This window comes from Aythya ferina, assembly GCF_964211825.1.
Source record: "Aythya ferina genome assembly, chromosome: 6".
NCBI lineage: Eukaryota > Metazoa > Chordata > Aves > Anseriformes > Anatidae > Aythya > Aythya ferina.
Window position 1 is genome coordinate 21,240,458 of NC_140303.1, and position 25,278 is coordinate 21,265,735.

Consider the following 25,278-nt stretch of genomic DNA (forward strand, 5'->3'; position numbering starts at 1 on the left):
AAAACCATTAACAGTAAGCAACATATTTTGCAGTAAGAAAAATACTCAGAAGTCCGTACATACCAATACATGCCATACGTTTTCATTGGCCCCATCGAAGCTGCAGAAACGAATGCTCACCCCCAGCAGGCCCTGTCCACCCCACATGTTGCTGGGGGTCACTGACGTTTCTCTGAGCTCCAGTGTTTTGCTACTGTACACTAGCATTTTTACAGGTTTTTCAACATTTGCTTTCAACAGGTCCTTGAGAGTGTCATTGTCTTTATTCTGTAAATGTTCGAAGAAGAGCTTGATTTAGCGTTGAACACGGTGAACATCCAGTTCTATAGCACCACTGTTGCATGTCTGAAGTCCTATAAACACTAAGCATTATCAGAATATATCTCTACAGCTATTTCATAACAAGCTTTCAGTCCCTTCACAATTCTGTAATACACCTCCAGAGAAAAACTGTGGTTTCCCAGTAATAGATCATATATTCCAAATGTAAAAACACTTCAATTAAACCTAAGATATGATATACAGGAAATTGACATTTAAATATGGAGATATTCCTGTTTCCCGTTCATAAACTTGGTACTTTTAACAAAGTTCACATCAGAAACATTCAATTCCTACAACATTCAAGTAATTAATGACAGAATTTTTGCACTGATACTAGCTAGCTCCAGTAACTTGTTTTTGGGTAACTTGTTACCCAAAACATAGAGCAACAGCATTTTTGGAACTATCAGTTTGTGGGTTTTTTTGTTTGTTTGTTTTGTTATTGTTTTGTTAAGGACCAGTATATCAACAGCATCTGAGACCATGTTTGCAAGAAGACATTGGTAACACCTCTCTGGCAAGAGGGAGCAGAGGACAGGGACTGAGGCACCCCTGAACGAGCCAGCTCTAGATTCAGAAGCCACGTACCAGCCCCACATGGGACCAAAGCCAAGCTGCACTGCTCACAGACATCCTGGTTACAGGCTCAGTTACACCACTTCAAGTTCCAGCTTAGCATTTATTGCAGCACTGTTTTGCATGTGGACATATATGTTGCTCTGATTAGTTTAACAATCCTCAGGTAGTAGAATCTTAGGATATGTAAACATGGACCTGTTTACTCAAAACCCATGCAGGACATAATGTGCAATTCAAATTCTTAATTCTGCAAGTAAATCTGTATTATAAGAATGCCAGAAAACTGATTTGAAACAGCAAGTTTCAAGAAATAACTACAGGGCCTACTTGTCATGCTTCCAGAGAACAAAATCACTTAAAGTAGAGCAGATATTTCCACAGGAGAGAGAAAGAGCTCATCCCACTCTGAGCTCTTTCCGTATGTTCTTAGATATGCCCTGCAGCTTTGCAGAGTCTTTCTTGAACCAGCTTCACTGACAGAGTTTACCCACAGCTGTTTTTTTCCACTGCTCTGATGGTTTGCTGTCTCACAACAGCTCTGCTTGAAAACTTTCTCGCATGGTTCCTGCCCAACTAACAGCTTTGACAACAGTTCTTTCAACCAACTTGTTTTGACTGAAATGAGTTCACAAGTTCTCACACAAGCAGTTTTACAGATGGAACTGGAGGGGCACTCACACAAGCAGCTAGAGGTGGGTCAGCAGCTAGTATTACCTTCTGCTGGCAGAGATGGTCGCACAGAGTGAGTCTGTCTGCACTCTTACTCTCCAGCATAATTTTTGATACAACTACAGTTATAAGGTAAAGGAAATTGATTTCTGATGTAGGTAGGCATTCCAATTTTAGACCAAGGATAAATATTATATATATATTTAAATAAATACAATTGTTTATCTATAGAAATAAGATTCCCAACATGTTGCTTGTATTCAGTCAGTATTATAAAATAACAGCACACTTACCAGTCTCGAACCATTAATAGACACAATAAAATCAAAGAACGGCTCCAATCCAGCCCTGTGCCCCGGTGAGTTTTCTTGCACCTACCAGAAAATGAAACAAGAGTTCAGCAACAGCATACAAATGCTGGTTTATAGATTAGAATTGTATTTCTGGTTGTGCTATGTGTAGTTCTAGAAGCTACTGGTATTTGTACGTACCATTTTTAGTATGTTCAAATATAATCTTTTGGATCAAAACAGTACCTCCCTTAAAAAGCGTATAAAGATCACTAATTTATATTTTGTTGAGGAAGGACAACACTAAGCAATCACTGGGACAAACACTGCTTCAGCAGCTGCCGCAGTTAAATTGCAGACATTTATTTCAATAAAGGACATTATGGTCAAAGGGCAAGCATAACAAATTCTGAAGAAGTTTGTTAAAAAGCAGCATCTTTACCCTAACTACCAACACTGGGCCCTGCTTTTCATCTTACACTTATTAGAGGAAAAGGAGAGTTACATCTGCGTAAGCAGAGGTTGTTATCTCATGATTAAACATCACCTGTTGACATTCCTGAAAAATAGAGGGCATGTGTACAAGCTATGATTCATTAACATACCAGCAAGCCACAAGAAAAGGGAAGGATGCAATGTTGCAGCTACGGCAGCTCAAATAATTCAACCACTCCACTAGAACAGGCTTAAGTGTTGGATATGCATTTCTCCCAGAATCTTAAAGTATGTTTTTAATTCCAAATGGAACAACTCAGACACATATTCTGCCAGTGCTGGCTTTTCACTGTTAGATGCATTGCCAATATAGACAAAAGAAACTCCAACATGGCTGTCAGATTTTTCCTACTGCCTTTGGAGCAAAGCATATCTATCTTTACTTGTCAATTGATTCATTTTACTTGCTGGCTTTCTTTTACATCCTACATTCATCTTCCAAATGCTCTAAAAAGCATCATCCTTTACAGTGTGGTTTCTTATATTACATGTTAATCCATCTGACAAAACTGGTACAAATCTGGTAGTTTGTTCAATACCAATCTAATTCTGCAGGAATTCAGCTTTCTTAGTATGACTCATTTAAAAGAAAATATTCTAATATGGAAAAAAAGTTAGATTACTACTGAAAATGGCCTCTTAGACTATTTATCTCTGCCTGACACAATCACAGTGTCAGGGCTTGGAAAAAACGCAGATTACTTGTGGGTAGCATTCTGTAACAGATACCCGAAGCCTAGAATATTAGTGTCACAATCAAAACATTAACAAAAAATAATTTGGAATCAGTAGTTTCATTAATTGCTGTCAAAATTTGATAAAGCAGCCAACAAGTACAAATTAGACGCTATTCTGACACTGCCAGCCAAAGCAATAAAAACAACTGAGGTAGAAATAACATCACAGAAAACCCCATTTCCAACGAGATCCTAACGTGTGTCTACAGAAGTGTTTCTTCAAGACACCTGCATGCTCCTTGGAAACGAAAGGTATTATCCTAGGTGCCAGCTATTAACTGCATGGGACCACAGCTCTCACTCACCAGCACAGCCCAACAAGCCAGAAGCATGGGGCTGCCCCGCACTATAAGGCCAGTCTGTGGGTTTGAGATACCTCTCACCAAGAGTCACTAGGGGTCAGAGAGCGAGCTGCGCACCGGGTCAGGGGTGAGAGTACAAGCTATACTCCACGTGGTGGGCCCCCTGACGCGATTGCACAGAAACGCCTGGGCACACTGAGGACATGTTGCTTTGACTTCAGTGAACTGTACCCAGAGCTCATCTTTAACTTTAGGTATTAAAACTTCCAAAAACGTAGAGCCTCAGAACAGCATCCATAAACAGAAATTTTAGCTTAATAGAGAGGCTGGGTGATTATTCTGCTCAAATGTGGAGAGCATTTACTTACTAAGTCAGGTACTCAAGGCTTTTCCACCAAAGAAAGGTTAAACAAACAATTTCATGAAAACAGTAAAGAACTCCAGTTTCCGATGGACGTGTTCCGTAATTGCATTCTCAGGCCTGAAGTTTCTCCTATACTCAAGTTATTCAACACATCCTTTCCTTGGATGTGGTTCTTCTAGTAGCTAATGAAGGACAAGCTGTTTGTTGCTCAGTTTAGGGAGGGGACAAGAAAATGCTTTATAGGGTCTCCCTCCCTCATTCCACCACCTATTTCACATTTTGTATTTTCTAATATGCCTGACAGGAAGGCTTTCCACCTAAACAAAATCAGCAGATGGTTTCAGAAAATATTGGGAGAACTCGTAAAGTCAGAAAATGTCATCTTAAACCTCATCAAGAAAAATGAGTAAACCCAGCAATCCAATACATTTCTTCAGATAACGTACCAGATTGTTAGACCTAGATACACGTCATGGCCGTGAAATCATGAAAAGCCAGATGTCAGCCAGCAAACAGCTGCAAAAGCAGCCCTGACACGGTCTGCTCTTTATTCAGAGATTCTCCTCCATTTCTAAATGCATTACTTAAAAGAAGAAGAAAAAGCCCAACCCCTCTGCCACAACATCCTTCCCACCACAACCTCACATATGATAGATGACATCCTGAACCTTTTCAACTAACAGTGACCTGTATTCAGTAAGGTAATCTTTTAAAATTAGAAGGAGCACCTACAATAAATGAGAATTACATATACTCAGCATCTATCAATGTCAGGCTCACGGACACATGAAATGGATGGATTTGGTATTCTAAGTACATTACTTACAGTCTGCCCAAAACTGATGAAGGCACAGTGAGAGCTCCCAAGTTCTGAACGATTAGTTCGCAGAAATTATCTTTAGATGTTGAACACTTTCCCGCATATCCATCTGAACCCTGAACATCTTTGCATGGTCTCTTTGTAAAAGAGCTTGCAGAAACTGCCAGGAAGCTGTCTCTGAAAGTAATCCAGCTCTTACAGCTGCATAAATCACACCAACACATGTACCTGTACCCCCCTTCGGTCACCGCGTGTCCTCATCCTGTGATGTACAGGTTCAGTCACAAAGTTTCGTATTTCCCTAGCTTGTTTGGGCCTGATGCCACTGGTGGGAAAGCGTTTTCATGCCTGACAGTCCCAGCAAAACCCCTAAGTGCTGTACTCATTCCATGTGAGAGCTCTTCCCCTCGAAGAAGCAACACGCTCAGCACTGCGTGACACCAGCAGTGACCCTACACAGCTCCACGCTGTGATCCCACACTGCGATCCCACACTGCGCCATCGCGTTTTCAGCCAGCCAGCCATCCACCGCCCTGCACAGCGCCGCGCACACAGCACAGCTTTCTGCTCCGAGCACAGGTCATGGTTCTCATCAGGAACTACAGCAATGAAGGGTAACTAGGGGTCTTTGGAAACACGAGGGCACAGAAACCTTGCTGCTCGTGATGGAAGTAAAGGTTCCATTTATAGGTATATAAATTCTGGGCCTCCTGAGCAATCCCGCTTTGTGCTTCTCTGCCTGTATTTTCCAAGTCAGTCAGTAATCGAGTAAGGACTGAGGGGAAAAAAAAAAGTCAAGTATTGCCACTCACAACAGATGCAAGTGCAGGCAAGATACCATGCACAGCTGCTTAGGAAGCCTAATTCCCTACAAGCCAGCTGTTACTGCAGCCGTGTAAGTTACAGCCACCTGTGGGTAAATGCTGTGACTTTCATGAGTACAGAAAAGCAGCACAATAGACTACCAAGAAGAGCTGTGGAACCACTGCCACCAGAGGCTTTTAAGAGCAAGCAAAGAAAATATCAGGAATGCTGAAAGTCAGATGGTAGAAAAGGGCTTTATGACCCTTCCAGCCTCATATAATGCTGCAGGCCCTCAGCTTCTTCCTGAGGTGGCAGCACCCAGACAGCAGGGCTGCTGAGCACATACATCAGACACGCTGTTTCACTTTTAATTCACTGTCATGAATTAAGAAAGGAAAAAGTTTCAAGGGCATGACACTAATAATAATCTATGTAACAAATAAGATTTTTTTTTTCCATAAATACATAATATTTCTTCTCACTAAAAACTCAACGCTACCCCTCTGTAACTACATAGTATAGATTTATTTCACACATTACAGTAGGGCTGCTTAGCAACACAATGGTCACAATTTTAAGCCCTGAGCCTCCAATGCACGTGGAATTAGGCATGGAAGCCACGATTCTCAAAAGCAGATGAAATCTCTTGGCACTTTTGAAAGTCACACTAGTGTCCGCTTAAACCTTTTAGAGCTTGGCTGCGAGCACTGAATACACAACTTCTAGGGAGCAAAAGCTTCGAAGCATTTTATTTTTCAAACAAGAAATCCTAAGTAATATTTACTTTATTACCAACAAAATGCTGAATAAAGTTTTTTTTTTTTTTTTTTTTTTTGTAGTTCTTCTGCACGCTCTGTAATAGGTAATAAAACTTCATTATGTATAGTCTATGAGCAATTCCTCTGTTAGGGCTTATAACCAATTTTATTTGTCAGCTATTATAACACATCACACAGTATAACTGTATTGAATTTCCTTACGAACATCCAGCTTTTAAGAAAAAAAGCTTTATAAGCTTTTTATAAGAAAACAGATTCCCTCCGCACAGCACCAAATTTTATTTTTAACAGAGCACTCACATTGAGCATTTAAAAACCCAGCCCCCTTTAGAAAAGAAGAATCCTCTTCATGGCTACATACTTGCATATCTACTACAACAAACTGAAGCATTTAATTAAAAGGTAGAAATCTACACTTCAGGCACAGTCGTTCACTATCTTTTTGTGAGAACAGCATATGACACAGCAACATACAGATCTCTAGCAGATAAAAATTCTTGTATTGCTTATTTTTGAAAAAAACCTGTCAAATGGAGCGTGGACAAAGTAGCAGCTTTGCATTTGTAATGCCAAACAGGAAAGTTTGTCAAAATTACACTTCAGTCTGATTTGAAGAGCAGACATAAGTGTCTACTGAGAATACACAGAGGCAGACAGTCGCCCTATTCCACCACGTAATTGTATGTTAAAAGGTGTATATTTGTTTCCAATGTAAGAAGAAGCTATGGTGAAAATCCCCAGAGTTCAGTAACAGTGCACGCTACCAGCTGGGGAGGCAGCAGTTAAAAGCAAGATTTATCAGCACATTACACAACCCAGTAAATGAAAGCCTAACAGCAGAAGCATGTATAACAAATAAAAATATGTTCTAAAGAACTGATTAAAACACAGGACAGATCATTAGGTGTACCTGTGAAGGGGCGATGGCAACAAAACAGTCTGCAACTTTATCTCCATCTTAATTTAAAAAAAAAAAAAAAAAAAAGCTACATTTCAGTGCCTAGGAACCCCAACAGCACAGTCCACAGCAGCTTGTCCCATCAAGGATGCCTGTGATGAAATTGCTTTCCTTCTACAACACTTCAGTCCTGGAGGGTTCATATTTCCTGTTACAAGTGCACTGATAAAATGCCCACAATGAAAGCAATGCTGCATTGCATATTAGCAGGAGCTGCCAAAAAGACTCAATCTTTTAAAGGAAAGTGAAAAGATGTGCTAAATTAACGATTAACAAGTCTGTATTATTCCCTTGCTCTCTGTTCTCCTGGTCCTGCTCGGAGTGACAGGAATGGCACTTGCTCCCAGCCCCGCAGGGAGGCGGTCGGTGCGGTCTGGAAGGCTCGCTGTCAGAAACCTGTGACGTGCAGCTGCCTGGGCAGCTTCTGCGTGGCTCCCAGGCCTGCCAGTCTGATTTACATGAGCAAAACACCACGCTCAGAACTCAAGTTTGAGCTCGAGTATGAAGTAGAAGACAGCAGGAGCACTGCTCAACGCGCTGCCAGAGGCTGGGCCACGCAGACAGCCCAAGCATTTGCGCGAGCTCCTCCAGCAGCGGGAGCTGAGCTTAACATCGCTGAGCACCTTGCTACAGAGCACCAACTGCAGGGCTCAGCTTGGGAAAACTACGTTGGGAAACTCTGCTCACATACATTTAAACATTCCAAATTATAATTTTATAGCACTCCAAAGCTCTTCTCAACTTTGAATCTACAAACCTAACTAAATATAAGCACTGGCCTTCCTCCTATTAGGCTGCGATCATGGTGCAATTTAAGATGCCTATCAACAGGAAGAATAATGGTTCATTGTCACGGCATCTGAAGACTTCAGCAGGAAGATAAAGTAGTTAAAAAACAGGCATCAGTCTGCTTGCAACAGCCTGCCGGTCCTTTCCTGCATTTAATGGAAAACTGGCTGTCCTCTCACAAGTCAACTTCTTCAATGTGCACCTACCATTTATAGTTAGAGACCAGTAATCAAACACTGCCACCTCAAGTCACAGCAAAACCACTACAACCAGAAGGTGCCTCAATGAAAACAAAGTTGCCAGATTCAAGTAGAATTATAATAAAGAAAGTGGATTACACTTCATAGAAGAGATGCACCTCAGTTTACTAACAAGCTCTGACCAAACCGTATGAACTGCTGAATCTGACAGAGCTGACATTCTAACTGCACACCACTTATTTTACAGCCCCTGAGAGTAAAAAGATGGCATTTCTGCTATCCCATACTGAAGAATAAGTGTCTTCCACAACACGCCTTTCTCACCTGCTATCCTAAAACAAGGTATTTGGTGGAGGAATGGAAAAACCAAAATGGATTCTTATACATTAGTAACATTACAAAGGAGAAACAGACTGCCACGACTTCAGCTTATATGGCATCTTTTCTAGCAGACGAACGGGTGTTATCAGAATAGCAACATTCGCTTTCCAAAAGCATCACCCCACATTTTAACACCTAGGAGACGACCTCTGCTCTCCCACACGCAGCTGCAGCTCTCCGCCAACAGCCCCAGCCGGGCACGGCTCTGCAGCTCCTCCACACGCCTGGAACGCGGGGCCGGCCCTGCTCGGGAGCTGGGGCGGTCAAACCAGGCGCACACGGGAGCAGCCCCTGCGCAGCGGCCCCCGCCGGGAGGGTGCCGCGAGGGCGCCGTGCGCTGCCTTCGCGCCGGCCGTTGGCCTCCAGCCCCCCAGAGCCCTCGGAGGCGCTCCCGGAGCCGCCCGCAGGCCGCGGCGCCGCCCCGCCGGGAGCCCCCGTGCCGCGGGAGCCCAGCCCCGGCCGCTGCCGCCCCTTGGTGCCGCCGCGCCCCCCGCGCAGGGCCGAGGCGGCGGGGCCCTACCGGCCGCCCTGTCCCTAACGGCCGCGGGCCGCCCCCTCCCCTCCCGTCCCGTCCCGCCGCGGCCCTCACCCTCAGGACGTGGTAGCCCTCGGTGCCGCCGCCGGGGATGTCGACGCTCTGCGAGGCGCCCATGGCGGCGGGCGGGCGGGCGGGCAGCAGAGCCGAGCCGAGCCGAGCCGAGCCGCGCGGTGCGGGGCGCTGCGGGCAGGGCCGGGTAGGGCCGGGCAGGCCCCCACGGACGTGGCACCCGCTCCTCCCGCCCGCCTCGGCAGGGGCGGGGCCCGGCGGCGCGGGGCAGGCCGGGAGGGGCCGGGAGAGCAGCGCCACAGCGCCCCCTGCCGCCGCCTCCGGGAGCGGCAGCAGCGGGAGGAGGGGGCGAGGCCGGACGGTGGCCACGAGGGGCCGCGCGCCGCCCGCCTGCACTGGCGCCCCCTGGCGGCCCGGGGGGGGGAGCGCTGCGGCCGCCGCCGCCCGCAGCGATGCACGGAGCTGGGCGTGGGGTCGGGGCACGGCGCTGAAGATCCTGGGTATCCTGAAGGTCCTGATGGAATCCCTTCGTTACAGGAAGAATTAACCTCGCGGATCACCAAAGGCAGCAGCACAAAGCAAAAGGGCAAAGCAAGTAATGTGTAACTAAACTGCGTCTGACAAGAAATGCTGTGCGCTTCATAGGGAACGAGAAACTTACCGCAGCACGGTGTGACACCGACATGAGTCAATAAAAGAAAAGTCACCCAAACGAGGCCAAGACTGCTACCAGCTGAAGCACGTTTCCTGCTTCCATACATACACTATTTTAATTCTGGAAGAAGTTCCCAGCCATATTCTTTTCTTTTTTGCTATTAGCGGCTTATGATGGACAGCATCACAGGACATCCAGCACAGCGGTTTTGGTTCGCTTCCCTTTATCCAAAGGCTTCTACGGGATCCGCAGCTGGTGGCCAACTGCCACCCATGGTCATTCTTCTGTGCTCTGCTGGGAGAGCGGCCCCTTATGTTGCTAGGCAGGTGCCATCAGTTTTGAGGACTGCCCGTAGGGGTTCCGTGCCCGCAAGGCAGATGCTAGGCAGGTGCTGCCCTCCCGGTCGGCTGCCTCTGCCATGCCAGTCCCACCTTTGCTGTCTCTGTGGCCAGACAGTTGACAGCTGCTGCCTCGCACTCAGCAGAGGCTGGCCATGCTCGCTGGCATCCTAGCTCCCCGTTCTCTCTCCCGCTGGACTTTCCTGCCCTCTCTGCAGTTACGTTATTTGTAACACGGCAGATTTCTGCACTTCTCAGCACTAAAGGCCCAGGCTTTGATGCCCTTTTCTCTCAGCCTTTATTATTGCTTCCTTCAGTCACTTCCCGGCCCGGGATGGATCAGTCACACAGCCAGGCTCTGGCACTGACTGGCTGGGGACACATTTCACTGTCACACTCTCACCAGACAGAGGAACTCAGACGTGCCTGAGTAATGAAGTGATCTTCACAGAGCAACCTGAAAGGAGCTCTGGATCCAGCCAGGCCCCAAACTGCTGGCTCTGACACTGATCATCCAGGGTGTTCAACCTGTGGGTTTATCACATTATTTTAGATTTTGACTTTGCTGATATTTCATGTGCTGGTTTTACATATCAGTGGTTGTCAACACCTCCACCCCTTCACAGCTAGGCAAATGGCACATCAGCTTTTTGGTTTGCTTCAGCTGGTCCCATCTGGACCAGTTCTCCTGGGGCACTCAGCACAGATGCACCAAACTGTAAAAATGCACCAAGCTGTATCAGTTCAGAAACTACACAGTTAAAACAGGCACAGTGTCATGGGTAAAACCTCAGGGCTAGTGGGGAAACAAGGCAACAGAGATTTTGTGACTGTGAGTCTGCTTGGATGCTACGTCCTCCAAGAGCTGGTAGGTGCTGCTGCTTTAATTGTCGGTTTGTCTTATGCTCACAGACACAAATAAATTCTGTTTCCTTCTTCCTCAGGAGATCTGTAAATGTCTCATGCCTGCATGTGGTGCACCCCTTAAGAGAAATATTAACCTGGCACCTGTCTGGAGATGTAAGCCACATGCATTACTGCAAGGCCTTAGATGCTTTTTTGTAGGAACACTATTAGCCTTACCACAGCATCTCAGGTTTCCATCAAAATGCTGTCACTCCATTTGGGCTGGTTCCGCTTTGGTGAAGAAGGATGTTCTTTGTCGATGTCCACTGACTCCCATTAAAGGCTGAACTGAAACACCAGATTTATCTGATGAAGTATCTTTGGTCTGGGTCCAACGTTCTATAGTGAAAGGCTAGTCTGTAAAGAAAAAGAACATTTAAAACCCTCTTAAGTGAAAAGACACAAAGCCTACATGGGAAATATGGAACAAAATTGGCTGAAAGTATCACTTAAGACCTAATGACAACAAACTTCATCTGCAGAAATTAACTAGCAATATAAGCTACCTGTTCCTTTCTGTATGTATCTCAGCAGCTGCATTTCAAAAGTAATTAAAGTTAATGAGCTGTGCTTTGTGGTAGAATCATGAAAACTTAATTGGCATAATTAGTTGTGAGATAGCAAGCGCATCTTCCTGGATAACAACATGTCATCATTTGATAAGAATAATAATGAATTTAACAAATAAATCACAGCCCTTCTAATATGCTAGTAAAATAATGAAGAAGAAGAAACACATATGTGCAAATGATGAATTATTAGTCTGGAGACGGCATACAATTGTCTGCATGAGACGGATGTTGAAGTGGCCTTCTTGAAACTGTCAGCTAAGGCTCTTGGCTAAAATCCAGTTCCCAACAGATGAGACAGCCATGCTGACCTTTGGAGAGGATGTATTTCAAATGCTTTCAGCACAGGCCAGCATCCCTCTGCAGAGCAGGAAATACAGTGGCTGAAGAAAAGCAGCTTACTTTCCCTCCTTAATCCCTTCTGTATTGTTGGTGCTGGGCAAACGGGAATAAAGATGGATGGAGAAACCAGTGCATGTGAAGCAGGAAGGGAGCTACTGAAATAAAAAGCACTAGCCAACAGGTTTGACCCAAAGCATCCAGGGGCTAAGACAAGCAGAAAATGATGATTTATTGCAGAAATGTCCTTAAAGTGAAACATACACAAATACACCAGAACTATAGCTTTTGAAGCATTATTAAGAATCGGTAAATCATTTTAATTAATGTGTGCCTTTAAAACTAAATTAAGTGAATATTGCCAGTTATGGGGAGGCCTGCATCTCCAGTGGATAAGGTAATAAAAGGGATTGTCCCAGTAATCAAACACTAAGAGGAGACAGTTTTAGGCAGAAACAGATCTGTCCAGTGACTGAGAAGAGGATGGGACACAAGAAAGCTCTTGGTCATAATATCTTTTATCCCTTAATCAGCCTCATTCATTCCTGCTGTAAACGTATTGCCCAGCACAAGGAGCTGCAGGTCAGCATATCTGCTTGTTGAGTCCAGTCACAGCATAGCAGGACTGGGGTAGGAAGGAGCCATAAACAGTCTGATGTATGTCTAAAAACAACTCATCTGTTAGCAGTGCTCAAGGAGATTTGATATCCTTTGCAAGAGTGCAGGGAGCAAACCATGGCCACTTGGAAGGCATCCACCTGGCTTAGAATTTCACATTACTAGAGGGCATAAAGCACAGATCCTTCAGCTCCTTGGAAAAGTAGCTCTAGGCTGCACAAATGGCTGCTAAAAGCCTGCTGACACAGAGAAGCCTTAAACCCATCCATTAGGCTGCACTAGAACTCACATACACTATTCACTGCCTTAGTTTAGGAGCCGTAGGTGTTTTGGGACTGAGGTTATCTAATAAAAAGGTAAGCTAGGGATGGTCAGCATTTGTGCAAATGTGAGCGTCGTGAGGCTGAAGAACCTGTGCTTGACCTGCTACTGGAGACAGTTGTGAAAAGAGCAGACCATGTGTGAAATGTAAAGAGAAGTAGCATTGAATCCCTTTGAATGGAAGCCAAGTGTTAGTGAGCCTCAGTCCAAATAACCCCTTACAACTAGGCAGGCTGTGATTAAATACTATGGTCTGATGCTCTAAAAGTTAATTAAATGCAGGAGTAATGTGGGGCTTTTTAGAGCTGTTTTTATGGTCGTTAGTTGCTATGCAGCTGAAAAGAGAATGAAATGCAAGCGAGGAAGGCACTAGCTGGACAGGTTGCTCTCAGACACAGTCTTCCCAGGGACAATGCTGCAGGGCTTGCTCTCCTTTGTGCTCAGCAAGGCACAGGAAGACCTCTCTGAACTCAGAAAGCCAAGTCTTGACCTCTTGACATTTTTTACCACTATAAAAAATCCAACAATTTTCATCGCATTATTGCTGATTTACACCATTGCACAAGGGAGGGGAAGCAGTTTGTGTGAGATAATTAGGAAAGACTTGTCCCCCCCAGAGAAAGAGCTGGAGCTAATAATCCCTCAACTGAAAACTCAAACTTGCAAATGCTGTGACATGCAGCAGCTTCCTTATGTCAGGAGGAGGGAAGAGCCACAGTGTCAGCAGGATCAGACTGCACACTGCATCTCTGTAGGGTGGCAGATAGCTGGCAGAATTGCTCTCTGCTTTTCCCCCAGAGCTCCTGGCATGAGGACATATTAGAGATGTAGTCAGTGTTGTCATGCTCTGGTTATTATCAGGAACAGCTCCTCTGGCTGCTGTAATTTGCTCTGAGGACGGCAGATGCCATCAACAGATCAGAGGGAGAGGGATTGTAAAGGTAATCTACAGCCTTCTTCCTCAACTGAAGTGAGTCCAGAATTGAGACTTTTATTTCAGAAACCAGAAACTCAGCAGAACTAATTTGTAGAGGTGCTATTAATAAACCACAGGAAATTAACTAAAACTTTAATTACTTTGGCTAGTAGAAGTGATTGGCTGTAATATGGATTAACTCTGCCTTTTTTTCCCAAAGCTGTTGAAGCCCTAGCTGTTTTCTTTGAGTTGGACAATGACAAGTAGTTTTCAGATAAATTTGTAAGGGGCATGGGTTTGACTATTAATGTATTATAGTAGTCAGTTTCTGACAGAATAGCTTTTTATAGTCTGACAACCTCTACTTGCTTCCTGTGGACACAGTGGTTTCACTTAAGAATAGAAGACAGCAGATGAAATCCCCAAATAGACATCTTGTGCTTCCACAAAGATTTGAAAATGTGTGCTTTGATCTCGGAATGGGCTTGGTGAAATGAATGCCCTCAGTCCTCTGCCTTCAGAAGTTATTCCTCTAAACTTGTAATCCTTACTCTGGTTTGTTGTCCCATTTTATATAGCAAAATCAGATCCCAATTTCTATCCCAAAGGACAACAGTAAGCATTTCAAAGGAGGGTATGACTAAGAACAGGCATAATAGAGAAGAATAATCTTTAAATACATATACTTACAATAAAAGATGCATTGATGAATTGTAAAGAGAGGGCACAGAGTTAATGAAAAATGTCAGAATGTCTCAAAGATTTGCTTGATTATTACCTAGGAAATAACACAGTGTACATGAAATCATGGACAATAGGTTTGCTTCACTGTTAAAACAGAAAAGAAGTCTCTCTAAATTATATTGGGCTGAAAAGAGGGTTTATAATAGAAACATTGATAGAATCTTAATTATAGAAGCAAATTGCTCAGACTAAGGTTCTGGCCACCCAATTTAGGAATTAGAATGCAAGTATTTAAGAGGCTTAATAGGTCTGCTACTATTCAGCTGCAGATAGCAGCTGGCTTTAGAGGTACTGTAGCTAGAGATGTTGTGTAAGAAGGGATTGTAATGGAGGATAAATTAAGTAATTTTAAACCACTTCATTACATGATACTTACATGGGTTATTTGTCAGTCATTTTCAACCCAAGTGGTTAGCCAAAAATTAGGAGTTTTAGAAATAGCTTACAATAAGAGACTTGGGTGATAGTCAAAGATTTGCTGCTGCAATCCTTTTTGTTTACCAAGAACAAGTTAAATCCTGTTTTGTTAAACATAAGAAATCAAACAAAAGAAGTGATTTTTCTCACTAGAATCCCTTCTAGAGTATGTCTCGGTTGTCCAGTAATTTCTGCAGTGGTATGTACTATTCCAGTTACGGTTCTATAAAGGGCTCTAAATTCTTTTATTTTAAATGAAGGAGTGTGCCGCACTTCGCTTCTAACAACCCTTATTGAGAGTTGAGAATGAAACAGAAATGACAAGCTTAGGTATGCACAAAAACAAATAAACAAACAAAACCCCTACTTCTGAGTCTCCCAGCTCAAGGTTTATTCTTCGAGACAAAACAGCAGCAGAACAGAGACACTAACATACATCTTGACTGTATTATTTAACTGCTAGGTTGTGCTGAGAGATGTTACAAACATCTATTGATGAAGACTCTACTGGAAGAAAGAAGTACAAGAGAAAGGCTTATGCTAAAGAGGTCTCAAAAATGAACCATGTATTAAATCTTTTACTGTCCCATCCTGAATGTCGCTCCATTTATTGTACCTGCCACAAAGGTTGAACACAAGGCCCTTCTTGGCAGAAAGTCCAAACCTTTACTATAGGCCTTAAAGAGTAATTGCAAACATGCTAAACATTAAGAAAATAAATTGCACTTGGCTTGACAGACTTGACCAGGAGTGCCAAATATAATTATTCAGTATCAGGAACAAAAGACAACCCTGTTATGGTTCCATCCCCATTTTATAGATTAGGTCTTCACAGCTTTGGCTCTCAGACCACATGAGCAGCTCTAAAAGCCATAAGAAACAGGACTGGCATATGGACCGAGGCACAATTACAGGAAAGTTGCCTCTCTGGGAAACCCTGACATTTTCTTCTGTTTGCCTGAGTGCAGAACAGTGTCCTTTAGAACCTGGTATCGTCCACAACAGCCACTTATACACATGCTCTCATATCCCACAGACTGCTGCTGCTGGGCTTCTGCCACTTCGTTGTGCCTGGGACAGGCAAATAGTACGAGAGAAGAAATATGTAGGACCTAGAAGGTCCCTCTTTACAGAAAGAAGGAAGAAAACAAATGTTATCACAGAGAATTTGGGTTATGCAGGACAAATAGCACTCTAGGACAGCACCACTGGGATGATTTGACAACATAGGCTACACGTGCTGTTCATAATACTCCTCTTCCCTGAGTATGGAGCTCCAGCTCTCTGACAACCCTCCTACGAGCATTCATTAGTCACAGAAGGCCACATTCCTCCATCTTTTGGACAGCTACAAACTAAACACCATTAGCCTCTTTCCAGCCATGCTTGAAACAATACATTGCTAACTCAGAGAAAGCCATCTGCCTTAGCCTCAGGAAAGGATCTTTTTAGTCTTTGTTATGTTTTGAGTTATTTTCATCCCTGACATGTTCTATGAAAGCTTCCACAACCGTGTATTTCTTAAGCTATCTTTAAGCTCCCTTCAGAAAAATAAAAATCTTAATTTCTTCTTCTCCTTTATCTTTTCTTGCCCTGGGAAGTCTTTTGTGATTTATTTTCTTCTGCCACAGCAGCTGATAACTTTTTTTCTTTCAAGCCTTAAGGGAAAGGATTCTTTTATCTTCCACAAGTCTTTTTTTTTTTTTTTTTTTTTTTTTTTTTTTTTTTTTGAGGTGGGGTGAGGAGGGGGAAGCATTAAGCAAGAGTAGGATCTACTAAGTTTTCACTGTTATTTATCACATCACTGCGACAGCAGGATGCCTCTGCTGGGACCTTGTGAACTTACTTTATTTATTTGGAGATTAGATTTGGAAGTTTGAATGCTATCAGACAAACTGGTAACATAATACAATATATGCCCTGGGAGTGGCAATCTTGTATGCAAACGTTTCTCAAATCATTACCTTAAAATCCTCATAAAAATGCTACCTGATAGCATATGCTGCAGGTAAAATTATTGAAGCCAGCCAGAGGATCTTTCTTTTTAAGAATTGCCCCTGGAGGAAACAATAAAAATAAAGAAATGGTTAGGAAAAAAGTATTGGGATATAAGCAGATCCTATGAGCCTAGCCATAAAGCAGTGTCATCCCAATGTACTATCCTGCCTTTTTCCTCAGGAGGTTGACTTTGTGGTATCTCACATGTACTAATGAAAGTGGCTGAAGGCTGAAATTGAGGTTAATTCTTCCTTCACTGGCTAGGCTACCCGAGTGCTCTTGGCACCGTTTCCAAAGAGGAAATGCTACAGGACTTCCTGAGAGAATTAGTAAAACCAATGAGTTTTAGAAAGAGTAAATATGTCAGAACTATGTCACTGCTAAATATTTTAAACCAAAGTACAACTTATCCAAAGTACATCTTATCAAAATAAGATGCAATATCCCTGCATAGGCATTTATTTCATGTGGGCTTTCCATTTCACTGCAGACAGACGGAGCTCACTCTATGTCCTGCAGTGTCCTAAAGGCAGCAGCAGAGGCTGTCACACACGTGTTGAGCTTAAGCATCAAATGAGTAGTTTGTCATCTGAATTCACCACAGTGAAAGCCAAATGACACAAAACAATAATGCTTTTCCATGCTGCTGATAAGAATGATTCAACAATCCTTGCTAATACCACCTGCTCAAATGCTTTTCTCAGCAAACACAAAGTTTGGGAGATGGGAGCTGGTGAGTCCAGCTGGGTCCCACTGGGATGTGCTGGAATGGGTTTTGTTTACTTTGAGATGAGATTTGCAGGTTTCAGTGAAATCAACAGAATTGCTGACTTAGTGTAATGTACCAGCTGAAAGACTGGTGCTACCCCTTTGTTCCTTTGGTCACTGGCTCTTCTCTTGCTGTTCAAGGTAGATCATCATTAGAGCTGAGGTATTTGAGTCCTGCAGGGACCAGAGTACTTCTCTGACTGCACTGACTAGCTTTTAAGCTACAACACATTGTGAGGATAATTCAGTAATGATTGCATCTTAACCATTAGAGGGCTTCTTCCTTCCTACTTGTAGGGGTAGCATTTTGTCATGTTGTAACTGATGAACGAAGCATTAACTAGGACTTTCAAAGATGTTTCTGGAAGATCTTGCAGCTGTTTCCAGGAACACAGACATCACCTGCCTAGTGTATTCCTTTGAGTAACTTGCCTTGATTTGGTCTCAGGGCCAGTGCCCTACGGGATTTTCCACGTGGCTTTTAGATCCCATCACAAACTAGGATGTTACCCTAAGCTCAGGCACTACTGGAACAGGGGTCTGGGCTGAGAAACTTCCAAGAAGGACACAGCAAAGCAACTTGAAGAAAATGAAAGACATAATCATTTGGGATTTTTCCTACTTAAGTCACCATGAAGGGGAAAAATGCAGTCAACATCAGTCTAGCAAACAGAAGTCTGGAGGAAATTACTGTGGCCAGGAAACAAAAGGGGACATGGCAGTTTACCCACTGGTTTCAAGGGAAGCCACAGAACTGTTTAGAAAAGGAGCAAGGAGTAATGCAAGAGTCAGAAATTGCAGGCTAAGGCCCTGATCCAGCAGGAGCTGAAGAAGTCACAGGCTGGCAGTCATAGCCTGCCAGGGAGCAATTCTCAAATTCAGGTCTTGATGTGAGCTCTGTCCTCACCCAGGCGCCTGTGTGCTATTTTCCACCTTCTGCCCTTCCCTCTAGTTATCGCTTCTCTTTAATGACTACTGAGAGCCCAGTGGGAAACTCAAAATCTGCTTAGTGGGGGCTGTATGCAAACTTTACAGAAAAGTATTTTTTCATATTAAAATATCAAAGGCAGTGGTATTACTTAAATTGCAAATCTCCATTTTATATAAGCAAATTTTGTCTGTTAAAAATGCATTGTAAGATTTATGGGAGATTCCTAGTTCATTTCTTGTTTACCTTGTTTTGACTCCTTGCACCCTCTCTAATACAATTGACTACTGTCTTTTGCTGAGACTTTAAAATGTCCATTCTCCTACCATTCTGCGCAGCTGTATCACAGCAGCAAAGATTGGCAGGTTAAAGCTGTTGGATGTTTAGCCATGAAATATGAACCTGAAGTTAGAGGGATGCAGAGATGCAGAGCATCTCCTGTGGCCACCCTCAGCTCATTCTCCCCCATATGTCTGTTTATCCTGCTGTGACCACATTCCTCATGGAACCATAGCACACCTTGTCCTAGTCCATTAAATTTGGCCCTAGTTTTTCTTCATTTAATTTCACTGAAATACAACAGAATTACGTGAGGGTGAAATTACTTTTTGTTTGTTTTTTACGTTCTGTATTATCTTCTTACTTATGCTGTCAGGTCTTAGTCTGCTAGACAGCCATCAACAGATTACAACCTAACTGCATAAATTGTTAACGTTATCATTTGTTGATGGTTTCCTTGTTGTTTTTTAAAGCAACCCCACTAAATCCCAGCAATTACAGTCAAATGCAAAACAACTGTAACAATTACTGAACCAGCTAAAAGCAATTCAACTGCTGTATCTTCTAAGACATTACTGAGACCAGGGACCTACAAATTAAACAGACCTCATAGTACTAGTTATAATTACAATGTGTTTTTTAGAGCATGGATAAGTATGAATTGCATGATAAATACCTTCAGTTTATAAAGCAGTTAAAAAGTTATTTGTAGCATATTACTAAAGAAAGCAAAACCAAAAGACTTCTAAATTCTTTCTAACATTTTATATATTTTATATATGTATATTTTAGATCTATTCTGTAGTTTTATTTGCTTTTTATTGAATATCTAATCCAGGTATTAGGTAAAAGTCAGATATAGAGACATATGTATATATACACACAATCCTCCTTGAGAAGATTCAGCATAACTTGCTATAAAGTCTTTTCAAACAGTAATTGAATTATAAATGTGTGTGTGAGAGACAGAGATTGGAAGTGTGAGTTGGTTTTGGTGGAAGAGAACCTACCACATCTCACACCCCATTTACAACTAGGCATAACAGCCTGGTTTTATAGTGTGATAGGAAATGGGCCCCAATTTTTTCTGAATCCTTGATACTGCTTATTTTAACTGACCAACAGCTGCCCAGATTGTTGAATCTGCATTTCAGACTGCACATTGGATACAAAGCAAGAAGAGAGAGGCTAATAATCTGTTAGCTCACATCAGTTGCTTCTGTAAGTCATTACAACAGTTATTCATGTGTTTTCCACGGTTTTGATTTGTCTTTTGCCATTTCAAATGATTTCAGTAAGAAAGCTTGCATTATTTAGCCTAGGAAATTAAAGCATAATTTGATAGGCATACACACTATCAGCAAATGAACATGATTTAAAATAGTTAAACATAGCTTAACATGGGTAAAAGAAAGCTTTACCTTTCTGAACAATTCCTCTGTTCCCCTTTGCTGAGCGATGTGGATGGTAAAAATTTAAAAAGTGTTTCTAGCACCTATAAATGTAATGAAAAATATTACTGCTGGAAAAATCCTGTGCGTAGTAAATTATATAAATAAATAATTAGTGACAGGCAATTATTCACATACATTCAATGTGTTCTTACAAAACTACATACTTTAAACTGGTATTTATTTCAAACTATAAGTAATGAGTGTCACTTAGAGTCTAGATTCTGTTATCAAGTAATTTATTGGCTTCTTCTAATGCTTTACTACTTTGCAAATTATTCAGTCTTAAATGTGCTGTATGCTTGCTTTTGTCTACTGGGCAATTTTACTATGTTGAAAAATACAGTAAAATAAAGCTCTGTGTGACTGTTGTCCTCAGCTTGGCACTATAGGACTCTTTCGTATATCACCACAGATCACATTATCTCTCTTTCCCCTTTTATTTGTACCTGAGACACCCACCAAGGTCAGGGTGTCTGAGCTGGTTTTGCTTTCTCACAACAGGAGAACCACCCCATCTCCACTTCCATTCAAACATAGATAGGAGGCTGGTTTGGTAGCCTGTCAGAGAAACCTTTCTTGCACTAAACTCACAGGTGTCCCTGCACGTGCGTGCACACTCATACATGCACTTGTAAGGATCTCCTTCCTTTCAGTGGAAGGATCTGCAATGTGCAATGCTGTGAAGATGGATGGATATACAAAGCATTATTTACCTTTACCTGTTGCAAGCCTAGAGATGTATAGCTGTACATGAATTATGCTCACTTAAATAGATGAATTAGTAGTGTACTTTATAAACCCTAATGTGAGGAAAAGGTCCCAAGCAGAGGCCATTTGTTCACTGAAGCTTTTTTAATTGTTTTTGTTAAAAGATGAGACAGGAAGAGGCATTCCTGTTTTAAGTTCGAGTCATATACATTTTCTTGAATACCCAGCTCTCTATGGCACAACCCAGTGATCTCAGTTTCTTCTTTTGATGACTTTGTCAGCTTACTAGATATAGCTCTGGATGGAGCTACAGGGTGAAAGAAAGTCACCAAATTCCTCAGACATCCCGGACTTCTTCCAGTATACCAGTATTTGTACAACTATAAAACTATCATATATAGAAAATCAGCATATATTCCAAAGTTGTTCAACAATAGCAATGTGTAATTATTTACATTACAGACACAGAATTTCTGGGAATAAATTAAAAATAAAATAGATTTTTGGGGAAGGAGAATTGTAGAAATAACTGGCCTGATTACTCTCTTAAAAGTGATGTTGATGTATTCAAAAGGAAGAAATGTTGTGTTTTCTTTCAACTGCAACACTAGCTCTAATGCTGCAATCAGAGTCTGTGTGTACTCACTCAGGAAAGCAGAGGGAGCTGTCTGATGGCAATTACAATTCTCACTGCTAGGGAGCCAGGTCACAAATTAGCAATCTGACTTCTCATTATATCTTGCAAAAAAAAAGAAGACCTGATGTCCTTTGGAAGACAAGAGAATATCCATTGCATTATACTGTAACATAGCAGAACTGGTAATTAACCAACAGAGTAATTATGTTTCACTACATCTAAGCAGTAACAACAACGAAAAAGACAATTCACTGATATGGGGCATTTAGAACAGGGAAACTAAATCTGACTCTTTTCTAGTGAATTAGAAAAAAAAAAAACAACTATTGAAAAATATGTGCAATAACTGAAGATGAAGCAAAGTAGTATAAAGAAATATAACACCCCTGAAACATAACATAACAAGTTACAAGGAATATATACATACGCATATGTATATATGCGTATGTATATATTCCTTGTATGTATTCCTTGTATATATATACATATGCGTATGTATATATTCCTTGTATGTATGTATATACATACAAGGAATATATACATACATATATATATACATATACATGTATGTATGTATATACATATATACATATGTATATATGCGTATGTATATATTCCTTGTAATATATACATATGTATAATATATATATATATATTACTTGTATATATAACAACCAATATAGACAAATGCGCCAAATTATTGCGGCAGCATTCCTACCAGCAAAATAAAACCATGGATTATTAAAAGTTATTGTTACAATGAATTAATAAAAGCCCTATTTTCCACATACAGGAGATCCTGCTATAATCCAAGCAGCTATGGTTCTTTGGTTCAGCAGTGTCACACCCAGAATGTGGAGCTCTCACCCCATTGCCCTGTGAAGCAATATTCCTTGGGAAAATCAAGAACTATGGTACCACATTTAGTGACTGGCAGCGCTATGTGTGTAGCAGAAAAGTGCATTAGCTGAAACAGACACAGTCACTTAGGTCCTTTTCTTTAAAGAATGCTTATGGCCAGACATTGCAACAGGGAATCATAAAAAAGTCAAAGTAATGGAAAGAAAAAGTTCATTTTATACAGTCTAGTGGTCAGTCTGGCCCTATTCCCACAAATGTCAGTCCTACCCTGCAGGTAGATTTCCCAAATGTAAAGCACGAAGCTCAATTGAGATTAATGGCTTTTTTTCTGGAGACCAGGAAAAGCACTAATAAAGCAATATATTGAACAGCAATCATAATTTATATGTGCAATCTTTAGAATACTTAATAAGAACTGACCAACATGACCCCGAGTGAGAATTATCTTCTGCCTGTCTCACATTGCTTTTCATATACCTTGTATTTGTCCAGGTCAAAGATAACATTCAAATTTTTCTTATTTTAAAGTATGTTTCCTTTATGTGCCAGGATTATCCAAAGAATTGTTCGTATCACACTGAGTGGATAGGATTTGAAATCAGTTTATGTTGTAGTCACAGATAAAAGGCTTCTGTAGGTTTAAGTTAAAGTAATTGCACTTACATGTGTTGATTTTGCTTTTACTGTCCATTTCTAGGCTTTCTTGAAACATTTAACTTAGTTTTTCTCTACTTCCTATCACCTGTAATACTGTTACATATTTTCTCTCACACTGCTGTGGGACAACTGTTTTCTGCACAGAAAAAAGTCAAAAATTTTCACACAGTATTTCCTGGCTCAAACCAACTGTTCTCAGGTTGACTAGGAACAATATCCTGTTAAAAAGCATATAATTTAAGAAATTCATGACAGAGATTTAATCATTCATATACACACACACATTTTCAAAGGTAAAGGAAAATAATTTACTACTTCCTTCATGATATACTAGTTTAATGTTAAAGAATCTTTGCAGATGTTCCACAAAATGGTCAACATCATGCAACACTTTTTTTTTCCTGATACATATTATATACATGCACATGTCCTATATCAAGGAATATAAATACACTCACAAATACACATATAAAGTATACTTATCCAACTTAAAAGAATTACATTCAGATGCTGAATTTTGGACATATTACCTAATAAACAGCAAAAATAAATCAAGGTATGCATTATCTTATCTTTTAATTTTTCTATTACCAACATTAGTAAATGATGCTCCACTTTTCCTTGGTAGATAAATCTATTAAAACAGAGAACCAGAAAGTTTATCTTTCTTTACTGGTCTACTTAAAAATTTCATCTTATCTTTTATTCTAACCATAAATTTAATTCTGCTTTGTTTAGAAGTCCAGTTCTCCCAAATGCTCCAGTGAAACCCCAATCCTTCCATGTTGAGCAGCCATCCTTTTAGACTTTGCTTTCTGTTGATACTTCATCTTCTCATTTCCTCTTCACTAGCTTAATTCCAGTTCTTGATGAAGTACTCCAGATTCATCTGTCATCACCCTAAGCATAACTGTCGCAATCTGCAAATTATAAAACACTAAAGAAGAAATTTAGGGAGATATGATTCTATTGACATCAATGACCTGTACCTAACTACCAAATCTCATTCATGTCCTAACATTTTATTGATTATTTTATTGATTAAACAACCTTTGCATAAGCAGAAATCTCCTTAATACTCACAAAAGATATACATTCATTTTCCATTATTTTATTTTAGTGCATTACATTATGTTATCTACATGCTACACTAAGAGACTGGACTTAAAAAATGTCTTTGCAGCATATAATTTTCTCATGCCCTTTTTTTTTTTTTTTTTTTTTTGCTGCATAATTTTTTTTAACTTGGGAAAAAAAAACAAACAGTTCTTAATAAACCTCATCCCACCTGCAGGATGCTCATCTTACCCTAAAGTAATCAAAATCAAATCTGTGTTACATGTTACTAAAAATCAATGGCATTTCTATGGATAGTGCACAAATGCACATGGCAGTAATTAAACAAAATTTGTCTACATCATGAAAAGAAAATCTTTTTATACTTCTATGAATTCAGAATTTATTCTTATTTTCCAATACATTAGTATACACAGAATTAAAATATTTTGACTCCCACAGTAGAATGGCAGGTTACCCCAAAATATGGTCTAGAAACCAAATTTTTAATTACCTTTTTCATGTTATACAGGATACATACATCATGTATGCATCATGCATATATAGATTGATACACATGTATTATGTAATTCAAGTTTTGCCACAAAATCATTAATTCATACTATGTTTACACAGGAAAAGACTTGTAGTTTGTAATTATTATGCTTCATTTAAGTCTGACTTTGAAAAAATAAACAAAACAATATTTCCCTGAAGTTATGCATTCTTACAGACTTTACCTTTCAACTATTTTCTGCTCAAACTCAGTTTCTGGTGTATTTTAAAACATATGACTCTATGTAAAACACACTGGACTTGTTTGATGTCAATTGCATTATGCATATCCCCCACCCCTGTTTTTTTTTTTTTATTATTTTATTTTTTTATTTTTATTTAAGAGAATATAAGAATTTCAGTATATTTTTCTACCTCAAACTTAGGGTTCCATTCTGTTGAAATGGTCTTTCAGTTCCAGGAATGGGTAAGATTGATTCATGCAATCAGCAACAGTTCTTCTGTGGACTTCTGTGATAGTAAGATTAAGCTTCCCTTGTACACCTAATTACTCTT

At 41.0% G+C, this 25,278-nt stretch overlaps 1 protein-coding gene across 1 annotated transcript in view; it reads right to left on the minus strand.

The window, feature by feature from the left end:
- Positions 1-9,264, minus strand: part of GORASP2 (golgi reassembly stacking protein 2) — a 15,737-nt gene extending 6,473 nt beyond the window's left edge. The window contains exons 1-3 of the mRNA XM_084524487.1: positions 9,081-9,264; positions 1,866-1,946; positions 64-267 (exon numbers count right to left, since the gene is read on the minus strand). Of these exons, the coding sequence (XP_084380613.1) occupies positions 64-267; positions 1,866-1,946; positions 9,081-9,143 (348 nt within the window). The 5' untranslated portion in view covers positions 9,144-9,264. The remainder of the gene's footprint in view (positions 1-63; positions 268-1,865; positions 1,947-9,080) is intronic.
- Positions 9,265-25,278: the final 16,014 nt, after the last annotated feature.